General features: G+C 31.0%; 1 protein-coding gene and 1 long non-coding RNA gene across 2 annotated transcripts; one reads left to right on the top strand and one right to left on the bottom strand.

Moving 5' to 3' along the window:
* The first annotated feature begins 658 nt into the window (after positions 1–658).
* On the top strand, positions 659–27,963 carry LOC129913918 (uncharacterized). The gene is made up of 9 exons (XM_055992897.1): positions 659–2,459; positions 9,461–9,565; positions 12,810–12,903; positions 13,571–14,049; positions 14,189–14,684; positions 17,886–18,132; positions 18,286–18,444; positions 18,743–18,896; positions 26,976–27,963. The coding sequence occupies exons 1-9, from the start codon at positions 2,052–2,054 to the stop codon at positions 27,432–27,434; spliced, it is 2,601 nt and encodes an 866-aa protein (XP_055848872.1). The 5' UTR covers positions 659–2,051; the 3' UTR covers positions 27,435–27,963.
* On the bottom strand, positions 14,874–15,703 carry LOC129913919 (uncharacterized). Its single transcript, XR_008772111.1, has 3 exons — positions 15,473–15,703; positions 15,200–15,423; positions 14,874–15,111 (listed from the first exon to the last, which is right to left on the bottom strand). It is a non-coding gene; the product is annotated as an uncharacterized LOC129913919 (long non-coding RNA).

The following is a 27,963-nucleotide window of genomic DNA, read 5'->3' as shown; positions in this document are numbered from 1 at the left end:
TCATTTAAAAATTTGGTTGTTTTGAGAACAATTAAAAACACAAGCTAAAATTGATTTTTATGACGTCACTCAATTACATAGAATACTTTTCTCTGTCACTATCTCTGTGTTTCATCATTTAATCTCTATCATGATACTGTATTTGATGCTGATTAAATAATATTGACTTTGTTGATGTTTCAAAAAAATCATTTTTATAATTTAGTCGTGTTGCTGATAATGGCGAGTTAACAACAAAAACTTGAAAAGTGTTCAAAATTCAATCGAGACGGTTAAATTGAATTATACCTAATTTGTGTTGAAAAGAAATATAATTAAAAAAAAATCGTGTTCAACCATCAATTAATAGATTTTCATCTAATTAATTAATTTGCGAAATTAAATTCGCAAATTATTATCAAATTAAATAATTTCCAACACGATTTGAAAATCAAAATGAGATTATTTACAAAATAATCTCATTTAAGCTGTAGTAAAAACAGTCTATAATTTGTTTACCAATTTGTGTAAGATTATAAATTCTAATAAAAAAAAAATATATAAAATATCTTCCACCTGGCAACATTTTCAATATCCTTCAATATCCACTCTAATTCCCATAATGCGCATGTTCATTCCAACTGCCACCAAAAAAAAAAAACACCCAACATAGCTATAATGTATGAAAATCCATCCTTCATCCTGTCTATATTTTTATTTACTCTGCCAAAAAAAGCTAACAAACACAGTTCGTCTGTGAAAATTTCTCCGTAAAAATCAAAAGAAATACAAAAGAAAATATTATTAAACTAGACCGAAAAAAAAAACAAGGAAAACTGTGACATTTGAATGGCGACTCCAAGTCTAACAAACAAATAACCTTATTAGAATATTGTGATGTGTTTTTGATTATATTTGAAATAAAGGACAACAAAAAGGATAAGGGTTAAATTTGATATTTAAGTGAAAGTGTGTCCATTTGTCCTGAATTGTTATTTGAAATTCTGGTTATTCATGAAAAATCAAGAAAAAATAACAACAACAACAGAAAACAGGAGAGAAAAATAAATTAAAATTTGGCCAAAATCGTCCTTATGTGTTAATAAGTGTGCTCGAGGGAGAGAAAGTGCATGCCACCCACCCTATACTTCCACCCTTAACCCAATACAACAACCACCTCAACCGCACCACCACCAAAATATAGAACTTCGTAGTCGTATTCGTAGTCGTCGCCACATGAAAATTCTGTTATTGATTTTTCCTGATTCCGTTTGCATTTCCGTCATTGAGACGTGTGTTCGTTCATTCGTTCATTCGTCCTCGTGTCCTGTGGCACTGCTAGTTATAAAAGAAGCTCACAGTAGTTAGTCGCAGCAGTAAGCCATATATAGTACATCAAGTGGAAATTGTCAAGCAATTATTAGTTGAGAGTGTATTTCAAATAAAACACAAAAAAAAAGAAACAAAAACAAAAGTTCAAGGATTCTCGTGTTATAACAACGTATCCTATCAGGATCACACCATCTCTCTCTAAACACACACACACACACTATACACAGCATCCTCTCCATTGTCATCGAAATAAAATCTCGATACGATTCGCTTCAATTCGGTTCGGTTTGATTTTGTGCTCGTCGTCGAATATTCCGGCCTGTAGGCAGTTTTCAAGTGTATAATCCTCCTGCTAGTGTGTCCTTTACACAAAACCAGCAACAGCATCCTTGTTTTTATTCAAGTGGTTGTGGTACTAGATATGCGTTGTCGTCGCCGTGGATGCATTGTGATGTAAGGAAATGTCATCATCATGATATTATTGACATTTGCCTAGAGAGAGTGCACAAGATCCTTCCCTCCCCCACTCCAACCTCGCGTCCTTTGCCAAACTGAAACCCCACAGCCAAACAAGGTGTCAAGTGAATCAAGTGAGCGTGTGTGTGTGTGTATATTTAATTATTAATTCCTCGCGGCGCTCCATCAGCGGCGAATAGTGCGGAGCGGCGAATTCATCTCAATTTGCATTGTGGCCTCCGCCGTAAGAGGAGGAGTGAGTGTCCTTGGAATTAGTCAAGATTATGTACCTAAATCGGAGCCCCCCAAGTCATAAGAAACCATTGTTGGGGGGCTCCACAGAAAGCTTGACAAAGTACAACAAATCGGGCGTTACATCCGGCAAATTGCATCATCATCACCATCATCATCATCATCATCAACATCAGCATAATCAAATATCCGGTTCGTCCTCGTCAGCAGCGACGACATTGTCAACATCAGCTTCTTCTATGTATTCAAGTTCATCGACAACTAATCTGATGGCGGGGTCTGGAAGTGGATCGCATTTGGGTGGCAATGTGCATCCACATTCGCATTCGCGTGTCAAGCGCAACAAAAAGAATTCGTGGGGCGCCCGAGAACGGGCCGGAATGAGTTTTTTAATTGTTATTGCTTTCTTCGCGGTCTTTGGGTTAATTATTCTAACAGAGGTGAGTCTTTTTTTCATTTTTGACTTTTTTTATTCTCGTAGAGATTACATTCATCCTAGTTTGTAAAATTACTTTTTTATTTTGTGTGTATCCTGTTTGTCTTCCTTTTTGAATCCTTTTAGACAAAAATTAAGTTCAACAGATTCCCATGTCATTCAACTTTTTTATAGAAAACGACGAGAACAAAAAAAAAGTTGGTTGTATTTTGTTTTTGTTTTATGCAGACATTTTTCAAGGACTTGCTTTTGTTTTTGTAATCCTTTGAGGATGTTATATGTGAGAGTTTTTATATATGATATACGGTAGCTTTGTGAAGTGCGTTTGATGTTGTTGTTGTTGTTGTTGTTGGCTTTATTTATGAGAGATGAGAGATGACATCGTTTTGCTTGTGTAATTGGTGTGAATTGCAGTGCACTTGGTGCACAACGATGACGATATGATGATGATAATGATGATGGTGGTGGTAAATGGTGATGGTGAATGGTTGATGATGAGGACAACGTAGTCGTTATGTCTGATGAATGCACACGTTTTGTAGGCTCTGGTGTTTTTGTTTCATGTTTCAAGGGTCTCTCTACTGTCTGGGTGTAAAGTGGGAGTTTTATATATTTTATATATTTTATTTTTTTTTGTGGTGCAGAGTGCGTTGGTAAAATTTTATTCAAAATGATGTTTGGTTGCGTTTGGTTGTAAAGGAACAGAGTTTATTGGCCACTGAAGATGAAAAGGTGAGTGCACCCCACCCCACCTTGTTAATAGTTGTAGTAACTTACTACATTATTTTTAGTTTTTGTAATGAATTTATGAATTTCAAAAGAACCTAGATGAATGAATTTTCGTCTCATTAAAAATGAAAGTTAGAATACATTTTACTATTATTCTTTTCTTTTAGATTTAAATTTCGAAAAGGTGTGACTATTAAACTTTGTATGGGTTTAAGTGAAGAAAACTTCAATTTGAATAAAAAAAAGTTTAAGCTTTGGACCAAAATAATAGGGTTTGACGACAAATAATTTCAGAAATGACACTAACTTAACACTTTCAATTAGTATTAGCAGACACCACAATTGAAGGGTTGCCAACCCTACAGGATGCAATATGCCAAGCATTTTACTATTGGAATTTTTTTGGTTCTACAGTGAAAGCTCCCTAAGCCGGACAGCGAGCGACGCACGGTCGCAGCACTTTTTTTCCAGCTAACGGAGTTGTCCGTCCATGGGGAAAAGTTAAAAAATAAACAATTTTTAAATGGCTTAATAAAGAAATTTTATCTTTATCAACAAAACATAACGAAAACTCAACACTTTCCGTTTTGGTGGCATCCTGAAAAATGATTACTTCCGTAATCCCTGAAATTCATAAACAAACTAAAATTTACATGAAGACAGAAGAAAAAAAAAATAAACTACAGACCACAGCTCCAGGCATATCGACCCCTTCCCACCAAATAATCGTAAGCGTCGAATTAGATTTTGAATTATATACAACATTGAATTCTATTTTCGAAAACTTAAGGTATAACTACAGCGGCCACTTTTTGCAAAAAGTCAAAAAGTGAAAATTTTCAAACTCATTTTGTGACAGTTTTTCCGTCCACAAAATTTAAAATAATGATGCAGAAAGCTTATTATTTGTTGGTTTAAAAAAAAAAACAATTTTTGTAGTTTTTTCCAAAAACAATTAGCGTTAGAAAGAAATAAAAAGTTTTTACTTTATTTGTAAATTTCCTACTTTTTCACTTTTTAAGTCATTGTAGTTAAGGCTTAAGAACGAATAAGATATAACTTTTTTTGTGTTAATGTAATCAGGAATTGTAGAATACATTCTCATCAAAATTGTCTCCAATAAGTCTTAAAACAAAAGTTTTTGTCCGACTAAGAGAATACATTTTACCATATTGCAGCTGATATGACTGTCCGTCTAAGGGAGGTGTCCGTTATAAGAGCTTTCACTGTATTTGTTAAAAACTAGTAATAGCCATTCTGTTTTCTTGGACTTGCAACCTCATCAAACACCTACACGTAAGAAGTTGGACTTCATTAACCAAAACCATTGGCGTACCTAGACAAACTTTTTATTTAAAACAAACAAAAATTATGTATGACTTTGGCTGCACAAAAAGTAGACCGGTCAAAATAGACATTCAACCCAAAAATAATATGCATAGAACTGAAAATTGGTGCAGAGTATTGAAATGTTGATTAAAATAAAATGTCAAGAGCCCCCAAGAGTCACTTGTGTGCATAAAAAGTAATTCAAGGTTATAGTCGAAAATTTTTTTATATATAATTTTGAAACGGGAGAAGCTATCGAAAAATGTATATGGAAGACTTGTAGGTTTTGTAATTCCCTTTCCCCATTTTCCATAAAATAACTTGAGAATTGTGTTTTTATGCCTCAGAACTATAACTTAACAAAAAACATTTTTTTTTTTAATTTGGAATCTAATCAAAAATTAAAGTTTTTCGTACATAACTCTTCTAAAACGCCGTTTTTGAAAAATATTTTAAATTTATTTAATTTTTTTTCTGTCAAATTTTTCGTAATCCAGTATTTTCTTTAATATTGCGTTTAGTACAAGTGAGCTATGTCAGTGGCTTCCTTTCCCTTTAAAACGTGCAGTTGTTACAATTTTTTGACCATCATTCACGATCGAAAATGGCTGCTCGATCAAAATAACTTTGAGCAAAAAAAAAAACAAATTTACATTACTTTGGCCGCTGGAAGGGCGTACAAAATATAATACATACAAAATATATAAATATAATATAGTATATATAAAATTCAGCTTTCAAATTTTTCAAATTATTATTTTTGTCATTGAATGTTATGGATTTGATGGATGAATTTGCTTACGCTGCTTATTTCATTCACAAATCAATGGATTACCAAGTCACTGTGGCGTATGCGTAACATTTTGTAGCGTTTATTTTTTGATAGATAGTTGGCCCAAAAATCTTAAGAACTGAGTTTTTTTTTCTTAATTTGTATTTTTGTATGTATTTGACACTTTTCGCGCCATATTGGATTTTGTTGAAGGTAATATTTTGAACGATAAAACAAAGTTAAGAAGTACATTGTCAAAACAGTTTTGACAGTTTTTCTAAAATTGTTCATACCTAAACAAATAAACTTTTTTGCAGTTTTATTGTTTCAAACTAAACTTACTTCTTTAATTTGTTTTTATTTTGGATTCAAAGTGAAAAATGAGTTACTACTGAGTTGTAGAAAACACACATCTAATGTTCAACAAAGCCGAATTTATAATTTTTCGTTGAGTCAGGTTTCATTTCACTTTCAGATTTTAGAACCCCCGCACACTACAGACTTTCTGTCGCCGGATAGTTTAGTCAGGTTGGGCTTCTAGTGTGCGCACAGGCAGGCGACTAAATAGTCGGCTGGGTAAGAAATACATATTTTAGTTTGAATGCAGTTGTGTAGCAAAACAAACTATTTTTTCGATCAAACAAACTTTTTGATCGGCCGATACTTAATCGTTGTAGTGTGCGCACTTTCATACATTTTCATACTGATTAAGAGACCGACTAAACTGTCGGCCGATAGAAAGTTTGTAGTGTGCGGGGGCTCTAAAACTGCAAAAAAGTTTATTTTTTGTATGAACAATTTTAGAAAAACTGTCAAAACTGTTTTGACAATGTACTTCTTAACTTTGTTTTATCGTTCAAAATATTACCTTCAACAAAATCCAATATGGCGCGAAAAGTGTCAAATACATACAAAAATACAAATTAACAAAAAAAACTCAGTTCTTAAGATTTTTCTCCCAACTATCAAAAAATAAACGCTATAGAAACAAAATGTTACGCATACGCCACAGTGACTTGTTAAACCATTGATTTGTGAATGAAATAAGCAGCGTAAGCAAATTCATCCATCAAATCCATAACATTCAATGACAAAAATAATAATCTGAAAAATTTGAAAGCTGAATTTTATACAGGGTGTCCCAAAATTAATGGATCAAACGAAATATGCTGATAGGCCAACTTTAGGGCTCTCAGAATTTGGTAACTTGTTCATACCAAATCTTTACGGTTTTCGATTTAATCCAGTTTTTGTAAAATTTCGAAAAATCTCGACTTTGCAACAGTATTTTGCTTCCTCCGCTCATAATTGATTTTTGTTTTTTACAATTCTTTCACTAAAGCATTGCCTAATAATTGACAACCATTTATTAATTAAAATATTTTTTATTTCATACGCCATTTCGCTACAAATTAATAAACAGTTCCATGTTTTATAAGAACTCAATTTCTTACTTTTATTTCAGAGCAACACCCTGAAAAAAATTTGTATGGTTTGATACAGGTTTATTATTTTAAAAACTTGCCGTTTCATCGCAGTTTTCAAAAATGTATAAAAATTTCCAAAGTTTAAATTAGAACGAAAGATATTACAACTTGAATGCAGAAAAACAGATGTCTTCAGAGCAAAATAACAAACAAAAATCGAAGCTTTTATTCAAAAAGAAATAAACAAACAACAGTTGAGAAAATGTCTTTATTTTTCTTTGTTATTTTTCTCTGAAAAGCCCTGTTTTGTTGCTTTTAAATTGTAATATCTTTAGTTCTAATTTCAACTTTGGAAACTTTTATACATTTTTGAAAACTGCGATGAAACGGCAAGTTTTTAAAATAATAAACCTGTATCAAACCATACAAATTTTTTTCAGGGTGTTGCTCTGAAATAAAAGTAAGAAATTGAGTTCTTATAAAACATGGAACTGTTTATTAATTTGTAGCGAAATGGCGTATGAAATAAAAAATATTTTAATTAATAAATGGTTGTCAATTATTAGGCAATGCTTTAGTGAAAGAATTGTAAAAAACAAAAATCAATTATGAGCGGAGGAAGCAAAATACTGTTGCAAAGTCGAGATTTTTCGAAATTTTACAAAAACTGGATTAAATCGAAAACCGTAAAGATTTGGTATGAACAAGTTACCAAATTCTGAGAGCCCTAAAGTTGGCCTATCAGCATATTTCGTTTGATCCATTAATTTTGGGACACCCTGTATAAAATTCAGCTTTCAAATTTTTCAGATTATTATTTTTGTCATTGAATGTTATGGATTTGATGGATGAATTTGCTTACGCTGCTTATTTCATTCACAAATCAATGGTTTAACAAGTCACTGTGGCGTATGCGTAACATTTTGTTTCTATAGCGTTTATTTTTTGATAGTTGGGAGAAAAATCTTAAGAACTGAGTTTTTTTTGTTAATTTGTATTTTTGTATGTATTTGACACTTTTCGCGCCATATTGGATTTTGTTGAAGGTAATATTTTGAACGATAAAACAAAGTTAAGAAGTACATTGTCAAAACAGTTTTGACAGTTTTTCTAAAATTGTTCATACAAAAAATAAACTTTTTTGCAGTTTTAGAGCCCCCGCACACTACAAACTTTCTATCGGCCGACAGTTTAGTCGGTCTCTTAATCAGTATCAAAATGTATGAAAGTGCGCACACTACAACGATTAAGTATCGGCCGATCAAAAAGTTTGTTTGATCGAAAAAAAAGTTTGTTTTGCTACACAATTTCCTAGCGACCCGACTGTTTAGTCGGTTGCCTGTGCGCACACTAGGAGCCCAACCCGACTAAACTTAGAGCCCCCGCACACTACAGACTTTCTATCGGCAGATAGTTTAGTCGGGTTGGGCTCCTAGTGTGCGCACAGGCAGGCGACTAAATAGTCGGCTGGGTATGAAATATTTTAGTTTGAAGGCAATTGTGTAGCAAAACAAACTTTTTTTTCGATCAAACAAACTTTTTGATCGGCCGATACTTAATCGTTGTAGTGTGCGCACTTTCATACATTTTCATACTGATTAAGAGACCGACTAAACTGCCGGCCGATAGAAAGTTTGTAGTGTGATGCGGGGGCTCTTAATATGCTGAAATTATGTAATTTTTTTTTTTTTTAACTAATGAGTAAAGTGTGAAATTTCTAGCCTTTGCGTATTCTACATACTAATATATCCTTCAGTGTACCAAATTTTCGAAGAATGAGTAGCAAATCGATTTAATGTGGCCATACTCTTTTGAAAAGCTTTATCCTCAGGCCTCACAACCAAAGTAGGTATGTTCTGATATTCAAGTTTACCCTTGAAAACCAAATTTTATTTCTCTCTTTTATGGCACATGCTTACCTACATGACTTTCAAATCCTTCTTAATTATCTTTTCTGGTCTAACCGCCTCAATTTTCTTGTAAGAAGCTTAACCCAAACATTTTCTATAAACATATAAATTTTTTTGGTTCAAATGTTTATAAAAGCTACTTCTCCATAAGCTGTATTCTCAAGCTTACCCAATTATTCATTAAATTCTATTCATTCATAAATAATGTTCATAATAGAACTTCTAACCATTCCTTCTTAGTAACATCTTATAACAACCTACACTTAGAGTCGCAGTCAACCATCTGTCAAGAGTCTTTTTTAACAGCCAATTAAACTATATTATTCACGAATCACAAATAGAAAACATTCGCATTCAATTTCACTCTCATTTAAATGGATTTTTCTCTTAGCTGGCGCCCAATTATGTGCTCACAGAAAATCATGCAACTTACTAACTAACCTCACACTCAGGATATATTCATCATTCCAGTTAGTGTGTGTGTGTGCTTAACAACTTTAGTTAGAGGATAATTAAAAAGAGAAGAACATAAAAATAAAATTAACAAATGCTAATTTAAGTCTTTTGTTTCTTCTCTCTTCTTTCTCTTCTCTCTTTTTATTTTTATTTACAAATTTAATTGCGATATTATTGTATTAAAGCTGTCTGTAAGTACCCTTAATAAGATGATTCTCACAGCCAGCGCCATCTCTAAATGAAAAATGACATTATTTTACTTTTGTAATCTTTTCAAAATGTTGTTTTAATTTTAAATTTAAATTTAAGAGAATTATTTTAAAGTATTAACTAATTTTCATTTAATTTTTTTTTTCTTATTTTTCTAAAAACCACAATACAGCTCTTCATGATCGACGAAAAGAGCCACGGAGGAATGGTTGTGCTGAGGCATGGAAATCTTGGCAGCCGTTTGGGCGATTCGCTGCCAGATTATGATAATGTAAAGGTAAGAAGAATTGAATTAAATTATTTTTCAAAAAATACCAAAAAAAAAGAGAACAAAAAAAGTAAAATGGTAATATGGCAGAAAAAAAAAACATTCAACGACACAAGGAAGGACGAAGTCGTCCTTTTTGGTTTGTTTTCATTTCGCGAAATCATTTCTTCATCCATGGACATTGTGGTAGTTGTTGTTTTATATCCTTTTGTTGGGTTTTTTTTTTGTGTGTGAGAGGTAAGGATTCTTTAATAGAGTCTATCCTTTATTCTCTTTCTCTCTCTCTTTTTGTGGAGGACATAAATTGGTTGCCTTTTTTCTGCAGAATGAATTTTTATTGAAAATTAAGCTGAGGACGAAGAATGAGGAAAAGGGGTATTCATCGACTTAAATTGAAGTTGACTTTCATATCAGGAAAACAGGAGGAGGCAGAGTTGGAGGATTTTTTTTTTTTTTTTGCTGAGGAAACGAAGAAACATAAGAAGCTTATAGTTTTGGGAAGCCTTTTAGGCAAATTTAAGGAAAACATTTTCATTGCTCAGGGACTTTCCGCAAGCGGATTGGAATTTGTGTAAAAAAAAATTATTAAAAAAAAAGAAAATTTAAAGCTTGCGTCAGGGTTCTTTAAAAAAATGTCCAATATGAAATTTTAAATGAAAATATTTACAACTAGTCCTTTTTGGGTATGCTATCCCACAATCAGAGCTCCATCTTTCAGCACAAATAACTCATTAGGGTTACCTTTGTTAAGGTAATTCCCATCATTCAAGTCAATCATTTATTCGTACAACTAGTTTTTAATAGAAATGAAGGTAACTACATTCTATAGTCCCCTATAACAAATTACCTTAGAATGATAATGATGAACATTTCTGGCTCCTTACAGTTTCTATTGATGAAAAAGGACTGGAGGAAAGTTTTGTGTCTTCTCTTCCCAAGAATGAATCGAAATGTATATAAAGGGCTTTTGTTAGGCTTAATGTCCAACACAACACATAAAATGGATGGAAATCAATTAACCTTTTGAAACAATGGGACCTTACCCCCAAAGACATGAAACATAACAAAACAACTACTCTCAACAACGACGGCAATATAAAAGGACCAACAAGACGGCATGAAATGAACGACAACGATGACAGAGAGTTATAGAAAGAGAGAGAGAGAGAGAGAGAGATGAAATTTTGTACCTTCGATAAAGAACATTTTGTGAAATAATAAAGAGGTCATTTCTGGGGTATAATGTGTTTTCTGGTAATTTTGCCTTGAAAATTATTAGGAACACTGATACACTTGTTAGATTTAATGAAACTAATTTTTCAACTAAAGATATAACAATTAGGAAATGGATGAGGTAATTTTGAGCTAAATGAACTTAATTTGCATACCTATTGAAATTATTTTGAAATTAATGAACCTCAAAGGAGGATATTTGTGTGCAGGCTAGTTAAACCTAGATTTGATAGTGAAGAATTGAAACAGTTTAAATTAGAGGAAATACAAAATTGTTGAATCGATCATTTTGATTGTTTTTTGTGATATCAAGTTTTATTAGGTTAAATGGTTTTTGAAACCTTTTTGTTAAAAATCAATTTAATTTTTTGTTGACTTTTTGTTTGCTAGCGAATATTTGAAAAGCGAAATATTAATTTAAATTATTGAACAATTAATCCCTTTCCTCAGACAATTTTCACATTATTTGAGTGAATTTTTTAAAATTTTGGCCTATAATATTTTCTAATGGATCCCCAAAAATTGATATCAAAATTCAGCAGGGAAAATATTTTCATTGAATTTCTACAACTAGTTTTAAACTTTCAAAACACCTATTGGTTTTTTTTAAAGGGAACAACAAAGCCTCAATTACTTTTTTCCTAGTGGTTACTGTGGTGTATGTGTAACATTTTTTTTATTATTACAAAACACAGGTTATATCGAGCCCTTCCCACCAAATTATCGTAAGCGACATGGCGGTTACGATGTTTTTGTTAATAAACATAACCTTTATATGCTTTTGTTTTTAGATGTGAATGTATTCTTAAACAATTGTTGATTATATTAACACAAAAAACAAATTTTGTCCCGCAAAAAATGCGAATTTGTTTACTAATTTGCCTGGGCAAACAAAATTTTTAATTCTACTAATACTGCAGGCTTTAGGGAATTATCTGGTAATTTTTGGAAAGGATTTGAATTGGATATTTCATATATAATGAGTAACATCGAAACAAACTTAAAAACTATTTTTGGGGGTTTCTTTTTATTATTTTGAAATATTTTTTCCACTTTCTACATATCGTCGCTGTTTTAGAAAACCGGAATAACTCAAAAATCCTGGTTTTTGAGATATTAATGCCAATATACTGGAAACAATATGTTCTTAATTTTTGTAAATTCAGTGTAAATTTAAAAGATTTGCATCCTATCACACAGCTGATTCTTTTTCTTTAATTTATGGAAATAGTATGAAAAATTGACAGATTTTAAAATTTAAAACAGCTTTTCTGAAGAATTAAAGTTTTTTTAGTTATCTATGCCAGTTTTCCAAAACAGCGACGATATGTACATATGTATTTTTTTGAAAAAAAAAACATTCTAATTTATATTTCGTGTGATATTTTTTAGCAGTTATTAATCAAAACCTAAAACCAAATATTTGAAGACTTCAATATTTCATTTTTGAAAAAATCGATTTAAAAAAGAATATAACTTTGTTTTTAAAATCCGAAGCTTTATAATTCTTTGTGTGTAAAAAATTTCTTTGAAATTGAATAAGTTTTTTGTCAGAGATTGAAACAAAAAAAAACGTTTTTATGCCAGCTACCGTAAAATTCGAGATAATCACATAAAAATATTTTTCAAAATGACGTCCAAAGCAGGTTTTTGAAAAAAACGTCAAGATTTTAAGAAATGAAATTATGGCTAAATTTATTATATTTCAAATCTCAAATCATAAAAAAAAACTTTCAATTGACATTGGAAATGAGATATTTTGCAAAATTATTTCATTTTGGGCTCTCTCTAGTGAAACACCCTATAATGCACTAAAAACCAATTTAATTGATTTGATTAAAAAATATTCAATCAAATATCGATTGCCAATACATTTAACTTGAAAACAATATTTTAGACCTCCAAAACGGTTTAAATACCTTTTCTATAGGGAGATTTTTTTTATTATTTAGATACTAAAACTTTGAAAAAAAAAAAACAGAATATTAATCTAACACATATTTTTTAAATGTATTTCTAGGAGGATTACGATCTCCTGGATGGCAGTTTACTAATGAGTGATAATAAATTAGGAATATTTCAATTTCACAGTGACAATAAGTTAAAAATACACGGTAAGTTAACATACACGATATTGAACATTTTTTTCGAAAATTGCCTATTGCTCCTTTCTAATACGGAGAGATAGATCTCCCTTCAATTTTCACACTCCTTCCTTTTTCACATGACACTATACTTTGCAGATAATTTGACTGCAAGGTATTTGAAAGCCACCAAAGTCTTTATTTTAGCCAATTTAAAAAAAGTATCGCAATCAGTTCGTCATATCAAAAAAAATACGGCTTTACAGCCTAAAGAGGCAGAAACGCCTACAAAATTGACACTTACTACCTACCAAAACCGTAAAAAAAAAAAAAACAATTTAAAAAAAAATCTGACAATCACTTTGCTTCAACACTCAGAATACCTCTACTTATAACGTAAAATAAAAAAAATGTGACGCAATAAGCTTATAAAAACAACTTCAGTTTGTGACGAAACAGTTTTACAATTTTACCTAACTTCAGGTTCCTTAAAACCCTTCCTTCGATTGACATTTTGCTAACTTCTTTTTTGTATGTTTCACTTCCATCAGAAAATGTTTTCTGAACTCAAATTACCAAAAAGTTAATGTTGATACTTGTTCCCAAAACAATTTTCCTCCCATTTCCATCACAACATTATACACAACTTTTTACTCCATCTTCCCCTTTTCTGATGTATAAAAATATTTAATTACAGATCGTCTATCAATGGGCATTTCGAATGCATTAAACGACGACGACACAAACAGCAACGAAGGTGCCAACGCAGCCGCCGCTCGACAAGCAGTGATGGGTGGACCCGGAAACGGTGCCATAGGTGCCGGAGTGGGTGGTCAGGGTGTTGGTGCTGGCGCTGGAGCCGGTGCCGGTATTAACAACGTTCAGGCAATCCCATGGGGCAAAATGCTACCCGAGAAAATTGAACAGACCCTGCCCCACTATCCAATTGGAATGCGGCCAACAGATGGCTCCTGGCAAGTTGTCAACGGGACACGTTTCAAATTCTTTGTCTTCTCGGCCTACTACGACCGGCGGGACGGAGCCAAGCTGGTGCGAGTTATTGGAGCGACAAAGACCCGCGGCCCGGAGCGAGTGTGGTGTCGCTTCTGGTACACTTACCGTGATGCAAACAATCACACGAGATACAATTCAGCAACGGTGATGGCTCGAGTAAAGGTATGTGTGTTCTCGCACTCACTCTGACTCACACTTTTGTGTGACAGAAAATTAAGTTCACTCGAGTGGAAACTGCTATCATGTCCTTTATTTCTTTTGTTTGTCCTCGTCCTCGTCGTTGTCGTCATTGCAAAAACAGGTAATACGAGAGAACTGGAATCTCAAGTACAGTGCATGCTTTGTCCTGTGTCCCCTACGGACAGCCGAACTGAATGTGCCCCAATCCGTGAGTATTGTTAGCCGACTGCGAGCACCGCCGGGAAATATACTACGAGTCCGGAATACCGATCAGGATCCAGATTTCACGAATCGTACCGCGACGTCTCCATCATCATCGTCATCATCAACGTCGTCGTCATCGTCATCGTCATCACCTGTCGACCAGATTGCCGATAAGATAGCTATTTGTGTCAAACCGTTTCACTTCAATTACGACCAAGCTTTGTATCTGATGGAGTATCTGGAATTCAACTCCCTGCTGGGGGTGTCACACTTTACCTTCTATAATCACACCCTCGGCAGTCGTGCAACATGTGTCCTCAATCACTACATCGAAGGTACCATACCCGCCAATCTAACCGCTGCAGATGCAGATAAACCTGAATTTCTTGTTAAAGAAAGCTCAACGCCTGATGGTAAGTACACTATAGATACGAATCTAATGTGGAGAATGTGCAGCGAGTATAGTGTTATAATTTAAACCTTATTATGAAATGGGGGAATTTCGCCAGGGTGAATAGTTGGTTATTTTTTTAAATAATTTCTTTGGCAATGCTCCAGGGCCGTTGTAGTTATACCTTTAAGAAGGTACAAATCAAACACGATTTTCATAAAACATAAAAGTTTTGTTAAGGCTTATGTTCAGCATTCTCATTCTAGTCTCATTTCTCAACGTCTTTGTCAGAAGTTTAATTTTCATATAATATTGGGCAATCTCAATCTCCTTTGCATAGAGCCCAAATTTTCAAATGCGTACAATTTTAAGTTATGATGACTACCGATCCAAACTTTACAAAAAGTTTTTAAAATAAAAAACGCATCAAATAAAATGTTAAAATGCGCCTGAAAAAAAAACGTATTAGAATTAGATTCTTGCAATCAGGAGAATTGTTCTGATTTTTGAAAAATTGACGCTTAATGAACTCCTCACCATATTTTTTGCAACGTGGCTACTTGCTACTATTAGATTAATGCACACACAACGCCATCTTTTCGTACCAATGAACGGAGCCAACATACATAACATGGCACGTTTATTTCTATCCCTGATTTGTTTTTTTGGTCGTTTTTATAGTCACTATACAATATTCAGAAAGAACACGAATCCAAAAAAATGCAAGATCATAAACATCAGTCCAGTCGTTCTTGGTGGATCTAATAATAAAAATAAAAAATTTTTAAACTCAATTCTTTATTTACATACATATTTTCCCGTTTGAAGTTTTTTTTTAAATTTTATTAAATATTTTTTAAATAAAGTTTTTTGAAATTTTAAGATTGAAATTGTGATCGAAAATAAAAATGTTGAGTGTAATTTTTTGACTTTTTTGTATCTTTTCGGAAAATTCTTCTGTAGTAGGTGATATTCATATTAATTCACCTTTTAAACCTTCTGTGGACATCCACAAATTATTCAAAACCAAAATTAGGAAAATCTGTCGTCGTTCTCGAGTTTTAGCGAGACTAACGAACAGCATTTAATTTTTTTATGTATAGATATATCTCAGCAATCAGATTTATGAATCTCTTGGATTCAGGTATGAAAAGAACTTAAAGAGACTTTAAATAACTATGTTTTTTTCGGCAAGGGGTACATATGTATGAATTTATAACAATAGTTCAAAACAAATTTCGAGATATGGGCATCTGACTGTAAGACAAAAGAAAACAAAAACATGTTTGATTGGAAATATCTTAGGAACCAGACCTCCCCAATAAGAAATTTGGGTAAAAGCCGACATGGAGACCAATTTTTTGTTTATTCACTTTGTTGAGAAAAACTAAAAATGCAGTTTATTGCAATTGATTTGAATATTACGTGTGCAAAGTTGAATCAAAATCGTTAACGATGTATGGGAAGACGAAGAGCCGACATAAGTTACTTAAAAAAATATAAATACTATATTTGCATTATACGTCAGTATTTTTTGTGAAATCCGCATTACGTTTGTTAAATATAATCAAAAGCGTTAAGGCCGTTTTCGAGAAAATTGCAGTAAATCTAAAATGTTGTATGGGATTTTCACTTTTTAAAAGAGATTAAAAAAAAACAAGCTTGGTTATTATGAAAAAAAAACATCTGTACCTTCTACCCGTTTAGACTTAAGCTATACTTGTACAGACGGACGCAAGCTAAAAATTAAAATAACTAGAAAACTCATGAAATGAATGAAAAGTTCTTGCGTTTTAACAATTTTTGATCAATTCACTCAATTTGGTCTTGGTCATACTAATTCATGAGAATCAAAAAGAACGAACATTTACGTCATAATTTTACCATAAAAGCATATATTGAGAACTGGAGAATCATTACTGAATGAGCTCCTCTGCTCGATGGGTGGAGAAAATACATGGTTAGGTTACGTTGAAGTGACCTCATGTGTCCATTGTGATACAACAAAGACTTGGAAGTAAGGAACCCACCATTCGGGTTAAAACATGCTAAAGTATTGGCTTTTTATTGAACAGCGAATTTAGGAGATTCTCAAAGCTATTTTCTAGTTAAATAATACATCTCGATTTAAAAATTTAACTCTCATTAGAACTGAATATTGATAAGATATCAGTGGTAGTATGTTTTTTTTTACAAAAGTGGTTCTTTTGAGTGACAATAATATTTTTTCAACAAAAGAAAAGACTTATTTCATTAATTTTCAATTTTATTTAGCAAAATTTAGGACGACGTTTTAGAAAACTTCCAAAGACAAATTGGATTTGCGAAATTGCATTTTTTCTTAAATCGTGAACTATTTTCGAACCACAACCCTATGTGTAGAAAAAGGTAATTATGCATTATGAGGGAGACTATTTTGCAGTCAACCCTTGAGTTACCATGGAATCAAAAGCACAAAATTTTAAATTCAAAAATTTACATATATAAGAAAGTGATTTTTGATGTCCTTTATGCCACTTAAACCTACGCAAGTGAAGATTTATAAAAAATAGTACAAAAAGCTAATATATTTGACATTAATCACTTTGCAGACAAGCGACATTATTCAGTGTACCTAATGCATTGGTAGCCGGCCACATAAAATATGTATATTCATCTAAAAAAAAAATACATCAGGGGCCCCCGAAAAAAATTAATTACTTTTTTTGGAAGAAAAATTAAGTATTACCTTAAGGTCCCAAAAAATTTAACTTGAATAATCTAAGCAACCAACAAACAATACATCAGGCCCCCCAAAAAAGGAGGAGGTATGGCGTATACGTATTTTTTTTTTCTTATTTTCTATATCAAAGGGCCCAAAAAAATCTAAGGGGTCCCAAAATTTGCCGGGGCCCCGGCAACTCGACGTACGCCTCTGCTCATAACTTATAACCAATTGGAATCAACGCTAAAAAACTACATACCTAGTCGTATCTTCCTTGTTTTTGTGAAGATAATATTAAATTTAGTACTTTGAATTAAAACTGTCAGTCTGGTTTAAATATTTAAATTAACATTTAAACCTACTACATTAGTGTGTAAAAGATTCAAAAGACAATTACTTTTGCATTAGTTCCATTAATTTATCAATTTATCACACCTGGTGAAATTCCGCATAAAATATTATGTCATTATTTCGCCCCCCCCACCCCCGAAAACTATGTCAACCTAATTTATTCTATAGATGCAAGATCATCTCATGGCGCAAATAACACACGAAAATACGAAAGCACCTACACTAAGCCAACCGTTACTATACTCCCATGGGATCTAAGGATGCGTTCCCAAAAGGAGATACGCACCGAGGGTTTGTTTGCAGCCCTTAATGATTGTTTATATAGGAACATGTACAGATATAGATATCTAGCCCTGGTGGATTTGGATGAATTTATAATACCACGGCATGGGGATACATTAAATGAATTAATTAAGTAAGTTCCCACAATATAGAGCTCTTGTGTAGTGTTTAATTTAGTTACCAAGTTACCCCATATGGTTTTCGAACATAAAATTAAATTTCTTTTTTGTTTTTTTTTTTTGTTTTACTAATTTTTGTTTCATGTCCCGTTTGGGAACGTTTGCAGTTGGTTAGATAAGAGGTATAAGAATCGTAATGCGGGCGCATATTCGTTCCAGAATGCGTTCTTCTATTTGCAATTCCAAGACGATCCATGGTTGTATGACACGAAGAGTGCAAATCAGAGATTACGAGCTGCACTAGTGACACAGAGAAAAACAAGAAGGTGAGAATACTTAATATAATTATAGAACTATTTAGGGGAGGATTTGAGTTGCATGATGATGGTATTTATGTGGTGCAGAATGCGTTGGAATATTTTAATTAAATCAAGAGGCACTCAGTAACTAGGTGTTGCATGAATGCTTAAGCAATTCTTGAAAGTGTGATTGCTTCAAGTTCATGATGTTTTCTTTAAATTTCTTGGTAAAATCATCTTTTAGTAATAAAAAAAAGTATAAGATTTAAGATTTTTTTTTTTTTGAATTTATAGATAATAATTCTAACAATTCTAAAAATTTTAGACGCTCAAAACTCCATCCTCAAAAACAACGCTCAAAATACATATGCCGCCCCGAAACAGTCGTTGAAGCTGGAAATCATTTTGTTTGGGAGTTCTCACCTGGAAAGGGTTCCTTGAATGTTCCACCAGATGCGGGAATATTGCATCATTATAGGGTAAGTTTGAGAAATTATTTGCATAATTAAAGTTTAAACTGCGATGATGCCTTTCTTGTTTATGCTAATCCAAAAAGGGATATAAAGCTAAATGGTTTCAGTTTGGTTTGAGTTTTTTTTTTGAAAATGATACGATGTGGCAAGATGTATTTAAAACGGTTAACAATTTAGAAAGTTGTTTTGGAGGAGAATATTAAGGAAATAAAATGCACAAATGGGTTGGATAAACTTAAGGTTCTAGTTGCTTGAATTTATTAAAACTTTTTCAATTCAAATTTGATAAATGTATGGTAGCTTAAAAAAATAAAAATATGTATGTTAATATGTTTATTCCATTTTCGAAAATAACTACAAGTTTTCCATAAGTTTTAGTTTAAAAAAAGTAAAAAATTCGTCTTCTATTTATGAAAATGCATTTGAAAAGAATATAAAAATGAAAATCATTATAATTGTTGTATAGATACTTTAAAAAAAGTTTAAAATAAACTTGGTAAGCCATTTTGTAGTTATGTGTTATTATTTAAAATTTAAAACAAAATCTATAACGCTTAGGTATATTTATAAATTATAAAGTTACTAGCTGACCCGGCGGACTTCGTTCCGCCATTTCTTGTATTTATTTCTATTTTCGACTTTGTAATTTGTCATAATTCCCAATACAAAAAGGAAATCAAAACTTGAAAAGTTCGTCCAATTAATTTAAAAATATTCACTTTTAAAATTAAAAAAAAAGTTTCCTATGTTAAAAACGTTTTTTAAGTTTTTTAGGGATCGGGTCATAATTCTGCTTGTCAAAATTCTGTACGACAAAATTCTGTGGGATCAAAATACTGTAATACCATAATTCTGTACGTCATTATACTGTAAATACAAAATTCTGTACGTCAAAATACTGTATCAACAAAATACTGACATGCAAAATTCTGTTTTGTAAAATTCTGTACGGCAAAATACTGTATATCAAAATTCTGTAAAAATGCTGTAAAAAAATATCGTTTTGATAATGTAAAAAAGTGCGCGCGCACTTTTTTACATTATCAAAACGATATTTTTTTACAGCATTTTTACAGAATTTTGATTTACAGAATTTTGCCGTACAGAATTTTACAAAACAGAATTTTGACCAACCAGAATTTTGCTATACAGAATTTTGACTTTCAGAATTTTGTTCCTACAGCATTCTGCACATACAGAATTTTGACATACAGTATTTTGGCATACAGTATTTTGAATACAGAATTTTGCAACATACAGAATTTCGACCCCAACCCAGTTTTTTAATTTACCATTGTGAAGCTTGTAGTGAATGTAGCGTTATGTGTGATATATCAAATGAAAGGTAATATTATCAGGATGCTCAATAAAGATAAATCAAATTTTTGTAAGCTCCAGATCAAAAGATGTAACGTGTTGAAAAATAGAGTTTTATTTTAACGATATTTCAAATTTGTCATTACAAAATTAATTGAAACTTTGTACAAATATTGCCTATTATCTATCTACACTGTAAATTTCATTCATTTATCTATTGAAGAAAAAAAGATAAAAATAAAAAACTGTTAAAAACGGCCAAAAAACTTGGGACAAAAAAAATTGTTTTTCCCGTTATTCGGTCAAAAATCGATCAAAAGTTTATACATGCATGCGCATGATTAAAACCTATATTTCCTATAAATTTGAGATTTTTTGCAGACTTTTAAAAATTCCAAAAAAATAAAAGACTACTCAAAAATGTCCCTAAAAATTAGGTTGTTTTTCAAAAATTTTTATTTCAAAGTACAGGGCCTATGAAAAAAATCCGTTTTAGACTCCTAATTTTTTTTTTAAATATCTTTCTTATGGTGTAACTCAAATTTCTGTGCAAAATTTTGCGTACCTCTGATTAGTCTTTTGTCGAAGGGTATGACTGAAAAAAAACCCTCACAACTTGGTTTTGAAATTTTTTTGAATTTTTTCAATACCTTTTTTAACTATTGAATAAATTTGTCTATCATTTAAAAAAAAAGTCAACTCTTTACGACTTACCGTTTAGAAAATAGCCTCTTTTTTCAATGTCGTGTTACCCCTATTTACCCTATAAAATCTTGAATTTTTTTTTTGCCTTAAACCTTCTCCTCTTATGCCTCTTTGATTTCAAAAAAAAATTAAGAAAATGAGTCAGTCTGTGTGGCCGGTTAGCGAACGTACACAAAACCAAACTTTAATATATATAATAGATTTATTTATGATTTAATGCCCCGAAATTAGTGTTTAATTCAAATTTCTTATGTTTTAATACTTTGAACTACATTTTTATTTTGTATTCAAAGTTAGGTTATTAATACAAAAATATTTAAATTAATAAAAAATTTATCTAAAACATTGTAATAATAAAACAATACCTATTAGTCTATTGAATAGACCCTTTTGGATGGAACAAATTCGTTCAAGAGTTTTTATTGGCGATTATGATTCCTTGGCATACAAGAATACTCCAGCCAAAAGTGCTACTAAATCCATTGGTGCATTTCTGAGAAAACGGCAACACTGGTCGGTTTTCAGTTTTTTTGATTTAACTCGAAAACCAAGCCTGACTTTGAAATGGTTCAAAAACACTTTTCATAGCAAATTAAATTTTCTGTCAAGTTAAGATGGTTAAAAAATTTTAAAAATTATTTTTGTCTAAAATTCTAACCTAAAATCAAAGAAAAAAAAGTTAAAAAATTGACAATTTTATTTTTTTTTACTAAATCAAGCGGCATTTTGTGTATGTAGCCGGGACGTCCAAATTTTGTACTAATGAAATAAAGTAGAGGTAAAATCCTTTGATAATATGCAATTTTTAATTTTTTTTGTCAAGAAACAACTTAAATGTACCTATTCAAAAATTAGCACTTTTTCTAAATTTTTGACTTTTTTAGTTAAAAGCAAGTTTTTAAAACTCGATAAAATCGTATTAATTGGTAACTTTTAGACTTTTAAAGTAAACATACTTCGAGGGATTGATTTAATATAAACTAAATATGACAAACAAAAAAATTTATTTGCATCCTTATGGCCTTTTGTGCAATTTTGTGTATGTGCATTTTTATAAATTCGGGTCGAATGGATGGACGGAGAGCCATTAGCTTTGGTCTATTGCATAGAAGAACATTTAATACCAACTCTTTTACTGTTTTCAATGGCCTGAAAAACAATTCTTGTAAAATCCGCGACCAACGAAAAGTTTCTCTTGAAAAACGAAAAAAATACTCTAATGAGTTTGAAACAAAATAGCTCAGGGAAATTAGTAAATCAAATTGCACTTTTCGCGGGACAAATTTTTTTCATGGAACGTATTTAGGTGAATGTCCTTATCGTAAAAGTGAATTTTTTGGGATGATAAGATATCGGGAACAGCCGCCATCTTGGAAAAGAGGTCGGTGCCGTTTTTATTTTATAACTCCATTTTTACTCATTTAAACCAAAAATGTCCGAGGGTAGACTTATTATCAATTAAATTATCTAAAAAATGATATACAAATGAATTCCGTGAGTTAGTTAAATTCAATTTTATAGTCGGTCAAAGTCCGGGTTCTTCTCGCAAGGTTAAGACAATATGACATTTTTTCAAATATCTGAAGAACTTTTGATTTGTTTGGGATTTTCTTAAAGAATGAATTATAGCACTTTTAATTATCTATGAAATGAAACCTTTATTGTTTTTGTAACCATCACATTGTAGAGGCAACCAAACGTCGAAGTCATGATATACGATTTTTTAACTGAACATATTTGGGATTTCAATAGATCAAATAAACAATCAAAAATTAAACACAATAGTCTCGAAAACATAACAGCTTACACACCTCATATCTTGAGTTATACTTATCGTAATGCTGAGATTGAGGTGTTCATGTTTAGGAAAAATGACAGGGCATCAGTTCTTATATTTAGAATTTTAAATAGTGTCACTTGAGCTTATTCACATTAATTGGAAAATTCACTTCATTTAAAACCTCGAAAACCATATAAAGGTTAACATTAAAGATTTCAAACTTTGAATTCAATATTTAGACGAATATAGTTAAAAAACTGTTTACTTATATTTTGGTTATACCTCCACTTCAAAAATTTGCTCGGTCTAATAGAAGAAAACTTGTTATTTTCTCACTTTTGGATAGTAGAATGTGAACTTCGACGTTAGATGGCTTATACATTATGTTGGTTACAGTAACGATAAAGGGCAAATTTCATAGATAATTCAAAGTGCTATAATTCATACTTTAAGAAAATCCCCAACAAATCAAAAGTTCTTCAGATATTTGAAAAAATGTCATATTGTCTTAACCTTGCGAGAAGAACCCGGACTTTGACCGACTATAAAATTGAATTGAACTAACTCACGGAATTCATTTGTATATCATTTTTTAGATAATTTAATTGATAATAAGTCTACCCTCGGACATTTTTGGTTTAAATGAGTAAAAATGGAGTTATAAAATAAAAACGGCACTGAACTCTTTTCCAAGATGGCGGCTGTTCCCGATATCTTATCATCCCAAAAAATTCACTTTTACGATAAGGACATTCACCTATATACGTTCCATGAAAAAAATTTGTCCCGCGAAAAGTGCAATTTGATTTACTAATTTCCCTGAGCTATTTTGTTTCAAACTCATTAGAGTATTTTTTTCGTTTTTCAAGAGAAACTTTTCGTTGGTCGCGGATTTTACAAGAATTGTTTTTCAGGCCATTGAAAACAGTAAAAGAGTTGGTATTAAATGTTCTTCTATGCAATAGACCAAAGCTAATGGCTCTCCGTCCATCCATTCGACCCGAATTTATAAAAATGCACATACACAAAATTGCACAAAAGGCCATAAGGATGCAAATAAATTTTTTTGTTTGTCATATTTAGTTTATATTAAATCAATCCCTCGAAGTATGTTTACTTTAAAAGTCTAAAAGTTACCAATTAATACGATTTTATCGAGTTTTAAAAACTTGCTTTTAACTAAAAAAGTCAAAAATTTAGAAAAAGTGCTAATTTTTGAATAGGTACATTTAAGTTGTTTCTTGACAAAAAAAATTAAAAATTGCATATTATCAAAGGATTTTACCTCTACTTTATTTCATTAGTACAAAGTTTGGACGTCCCGGCTACATACACAAAATGCCACTTGATTTAGTAAAAAAAAATAAAATTGTCAATTTTTTAACTTTTTTTTCTTTGATTTTAGGTTAGAATTTTAGACAAAAATAATTTTTAAAATTTTTTAACCATCTTAACTTGACAGAAAATTTAATTTGCTATGAAAAGTGTCTTTGAACCATTTCAAAGTCAGGCTTGGTTTTCGAGTTAAATCAAAAAAACTGAAAACCGACCAGTGTTGCCGTTTTCTCAGAAATGCACCAATGGATTTAGTAGCACTTTTGGCTGGAGTATTCTTGTATGCCAAGGAATCATAATCGCCAATAAAAAGTCTTGAACGAATTTGTTCTATTTTTGCTCTGGAGCTCGGGTCTATTAAATAGACTATATTTGACCTAAATAAAAAACTGAAATTACAATTCTTTAATTTGTTTTTATTTTTAAAGTTAGGATATTTTTACATACATAATTTTTTATTTTTATTGCATTTTAAAATTTTTTTTTTATTTTTATTTTATTATTATTATTCTTAATCAAAATTTAACGGAACATTTTTTAAATAAATTAACATAAAATTTAATAAATTTAAGCACAATTTAACAATATAATTTTTACATTCTAACGCACAATAGAAAAATCACAGATTGGCGGTGTTATTATATCGAGTTGGCACTGTCAATGTCTTCTTTTAAATTCATTGAATACAATAAAAGAGAGCATATTCAATGAATTTAAAAAAAGAAGACATTGACAGTAATTTTATATATGTATGAGTATGTAGACGTAATAATAAAGCACCCCTGATCCCTGAAGATGCTGAGAAACTCCAGCGAAACGTCCGTCGCGTTGGGGACAAAAATTTGTGTTTTAATTTTTATTTACATAAAAAAATAAAATTGACCAGAAAAGCCCAATTAAACCACTTAAATTATAAAATTATAAAGAAATGGTCACAAACACAAACTTAATAATAATAAAAAAAAAAAACGGCGGTATTAGTCTCGATTGTGTATCTGTTTTTTTTTTTTTATGAAACGTAAGTTATTTGAAGGGAAATGATGCAAATATTACAAAAAAACAGGGCTGCCAGTTGTGAGTCTGCCGCAATCCTAGGATTGCCAGGTTTAATGAGATACATTTTTGGTGAAAATTGCAATCATCTGTTTTTTTTTTTTGAAAATTTTAATACTAAATTAAAGTCCTCTTTAAAATAAACTAGGGTTGCCAGGCTTTGAATTTACGATTCCGAAAAATGACTTAAAATGAAAAAAAAAAGAAATTATTTCAAAATAACGACAACACTTACAATTTTGAACTGTATTTTTTTTTCTGAAAGCCAGAACTCAACACTTAATAATAAATTTTAAATAAAGTTATGTCAAGCAATGGTTTTTGAAATAATTTATTTCAAAGTCAAAATTTTAAGCAAACATTTTTAAAGAAATTCTGTTGAAATTGAAGTCTTCTTTTTATTTGTTTTGAATTCTAATGCTTAATTAAAGTTATATTATTTCTCTTGAAAAACCAGAGTTGCCATTTAAAATATTGCTGCAAGCACGGGTTGCCAGGCTTTCACTTTAGGATTCCGAAAAAATGACTAAAAATGAAAAAAAAAATATTTAAAAACAACGGCAACATTTACAGTTTTAAATTATATTTTTTTTTTTCAAAAGCCAAAAGCCACTTAATTATTATAAAATTAAAACGAAGTTATTTAAAGCAAAACTTTTTTTACTAATTGATTTCAAAGTCAAAATTTGGAATAAAATAAAAAGTTAGATGGTATATCTTTAAGAAAATATGAATCAACACTACTTTAAAATAAAGTTCCAAGAAAATTTATCAAATCATTTGAAAAAATTGATTTTTCTAAAAACAAATTGATATATTTTCTAAACGGTGTTAAGGTACAAATTTAATTTGTTTTTAATTTGTATGGATTTCTTTAAAATATCAAATTATTCTATAGCTTAAAGCTACTTTTTATCATAAGAGCAAGTACGTGCTACCATACCCAGTAGTGCATTTTGGTGTCTTTTGGTTGCAATTTAAACACTTTTTTGTTTTATTTTGATTTGCGATTTTTTTTAAACTCAGTTCAGTTAAAAATGCAAATGCCTCTTAAGAAATGCGATTTTAACTGTATTTGTTTTGTTTTCTTAAAAAAAAAATGCTTAAATAAAATCGATAACAAATAACTAAAAAAATCCTTTTTAATTCATACAGAGTAAGTAGGTACTCCTCTTAAACATGTATATATTTAAATTATGCACTTTAATGACCATTTTGTTTTCATTCAATTCAATTGTTCTTATATACATACGTACTCACATTCATTCATAATATATTTATGTTAATTTTTCTGTATACTTAAAAATAATTTCCTGCACGCAAGTAAGAATTTAAAGATAAAAAAGAAATAGATATGTACAACAGGTTATGATATATTGAAGTAAATAATTTGTATCGGTAATTCCTTATCAATTAGAAGCCAATTAAATACATGCAATAAATATTGTCATTGTTACTTATTACAATAGATACTTTTATCGATTTTATCGAACGCAATTATTTAGATGTTATAGACCGTGATTGTAGGGTAAACTAACTGAGAATGTCCTTAGAGACCTTGACATAGAATTATGTCGCATGTGCCGTGTATAGGTTCTTGCGTCATTGCACTGCAGAATATTTTCTTAGGAAATAATTTGAACTTAAAAGTATAATCAATAACTGATATCGCAATTGCATGGAATGAAATAGCAAACGAAAAATAAAGAGCTATAAGAGGGTTAGAAAAATTCAATAGGCTTTTGGTTAAATTTTCCTTAAATTGAAGCATAAGAAATTACGAATCTTCGGAAAGTTGTTATTTAGTCAGAAAATTACTTAAATTTAACTTTTGTACTTAAAGTTGAATATTATTAAAAAAAATAATTACTTTGTTTTTTTTATTTTTTCCAAAGGTCTGTGAATTTGGTGGCAATGATTGCATAAAATCCCCATCAATTGTTGATCGAACAGCAACACGATATGTGAATCGTTTAGTTGAACGTGTCGAATCAGTTTACAACTATCTGAAAAAACCATGTGATTTACCCGATTTACCCTTGATCCCGGAAAAGCCACCACCTGAACCCGTCAACGAGCCCAAATACAAGCCAATCATCCGCAAAGATGACAAATCTAATATTCGAGTTCATCCAAAGCTTTACAATAAAATACCAAAAGACGAAGACAACGATACAAATAATAATGATTTAACGAACCTAAATGCAGCATCAATCCCATCAGAAACAGCGGCAGCAGTAGCACCTTTACCTGAAAATGAAGCACCACCCCCAACAGAAATCAAACGAAAAGTTATTGTTTTCGAACAAGATTCGAATGGCCAGACAAAAGTTAGAGTTAAATATGTTACTTAATTTTATGTGCATTTTAGCAGTTACACAGAATATTTTTTTTGTTTTTTTTTTTTATTTATAATTGACGATTTCTATATATTTTGTAATACTCTCATATAAGAAAAAAATAAATAAATAAAAAAGAAAATTTATTAAAAAAAAATATATATTAAAAATACAATAAAACCGCATTTGGCATGATGAGATTCATTAATTTATCATTAAACATATCATGCGTCTGATTCATGCCTGAGTTATAGAAAGTAAGAATAAATCTATTTAGAGCTGCTATACATTAATAGCAAAAAATAATAGAAACAGACTATAAGAAAGACATAGAAAAAATAATTCACACATACACAAAGAAACCTTACAGAAAAATAAATTGCTTACTGACAAAATTGCCCCAAAAACACAAAATAATAGAAAACAATTTTTTTTTATAAATAAAAAACGAAATCTCGAAATATTTTTTTTTCTTTTCTTATTCTCTCAGTCAGTATATTAAATGCTTGTAAACAAAATTATGAATTAAATAAAACAGATCTAT

The sequence above is a fragment of the Episyrphus balteatus genome, chromosome 3 (genome assembly GCF_945859705.1).
Source record: "Episyrphus balteatus chromosome 3, idEpiBalt1.1, whole genome shotgun sequence".
In the NCBI taxonomy this organism is placed as follows: Eukaryota; Metazoa; Arthropoda; class Insecta; order Diptera; family Syrphidae; genus Episyrphus; species Episyrphus balteatus.
This window is presented reverse-complemented; position numbering and strand designations above follow the sequence as displayed.

Excerpts from the sequence above, each read along its gene's own strand:
- LOC129913918 (XM_055992897.1), top strand. The coding sequence starts at position 2,052 with ATGTACCTAAATCGGAGCCCCCCAAGTCATAAGAAACCATTGTTGGGG. Across the intron at positions 14,050-14,188 it reads CGGTGATGGCTCGAGTAAAG|GTAATACGAGAGAACTGGAA; the intron begins GTATGTGTGTTC and ends TTGCAAAAACAG. Across the intron at positions 18,133-18,285 it reads ACATTAAATGAATTAATTAA|TTGGTTAGATAAGAGGTATA; the intron begins GTAAGTTCCCAC and ends GAACGTTTGCAG.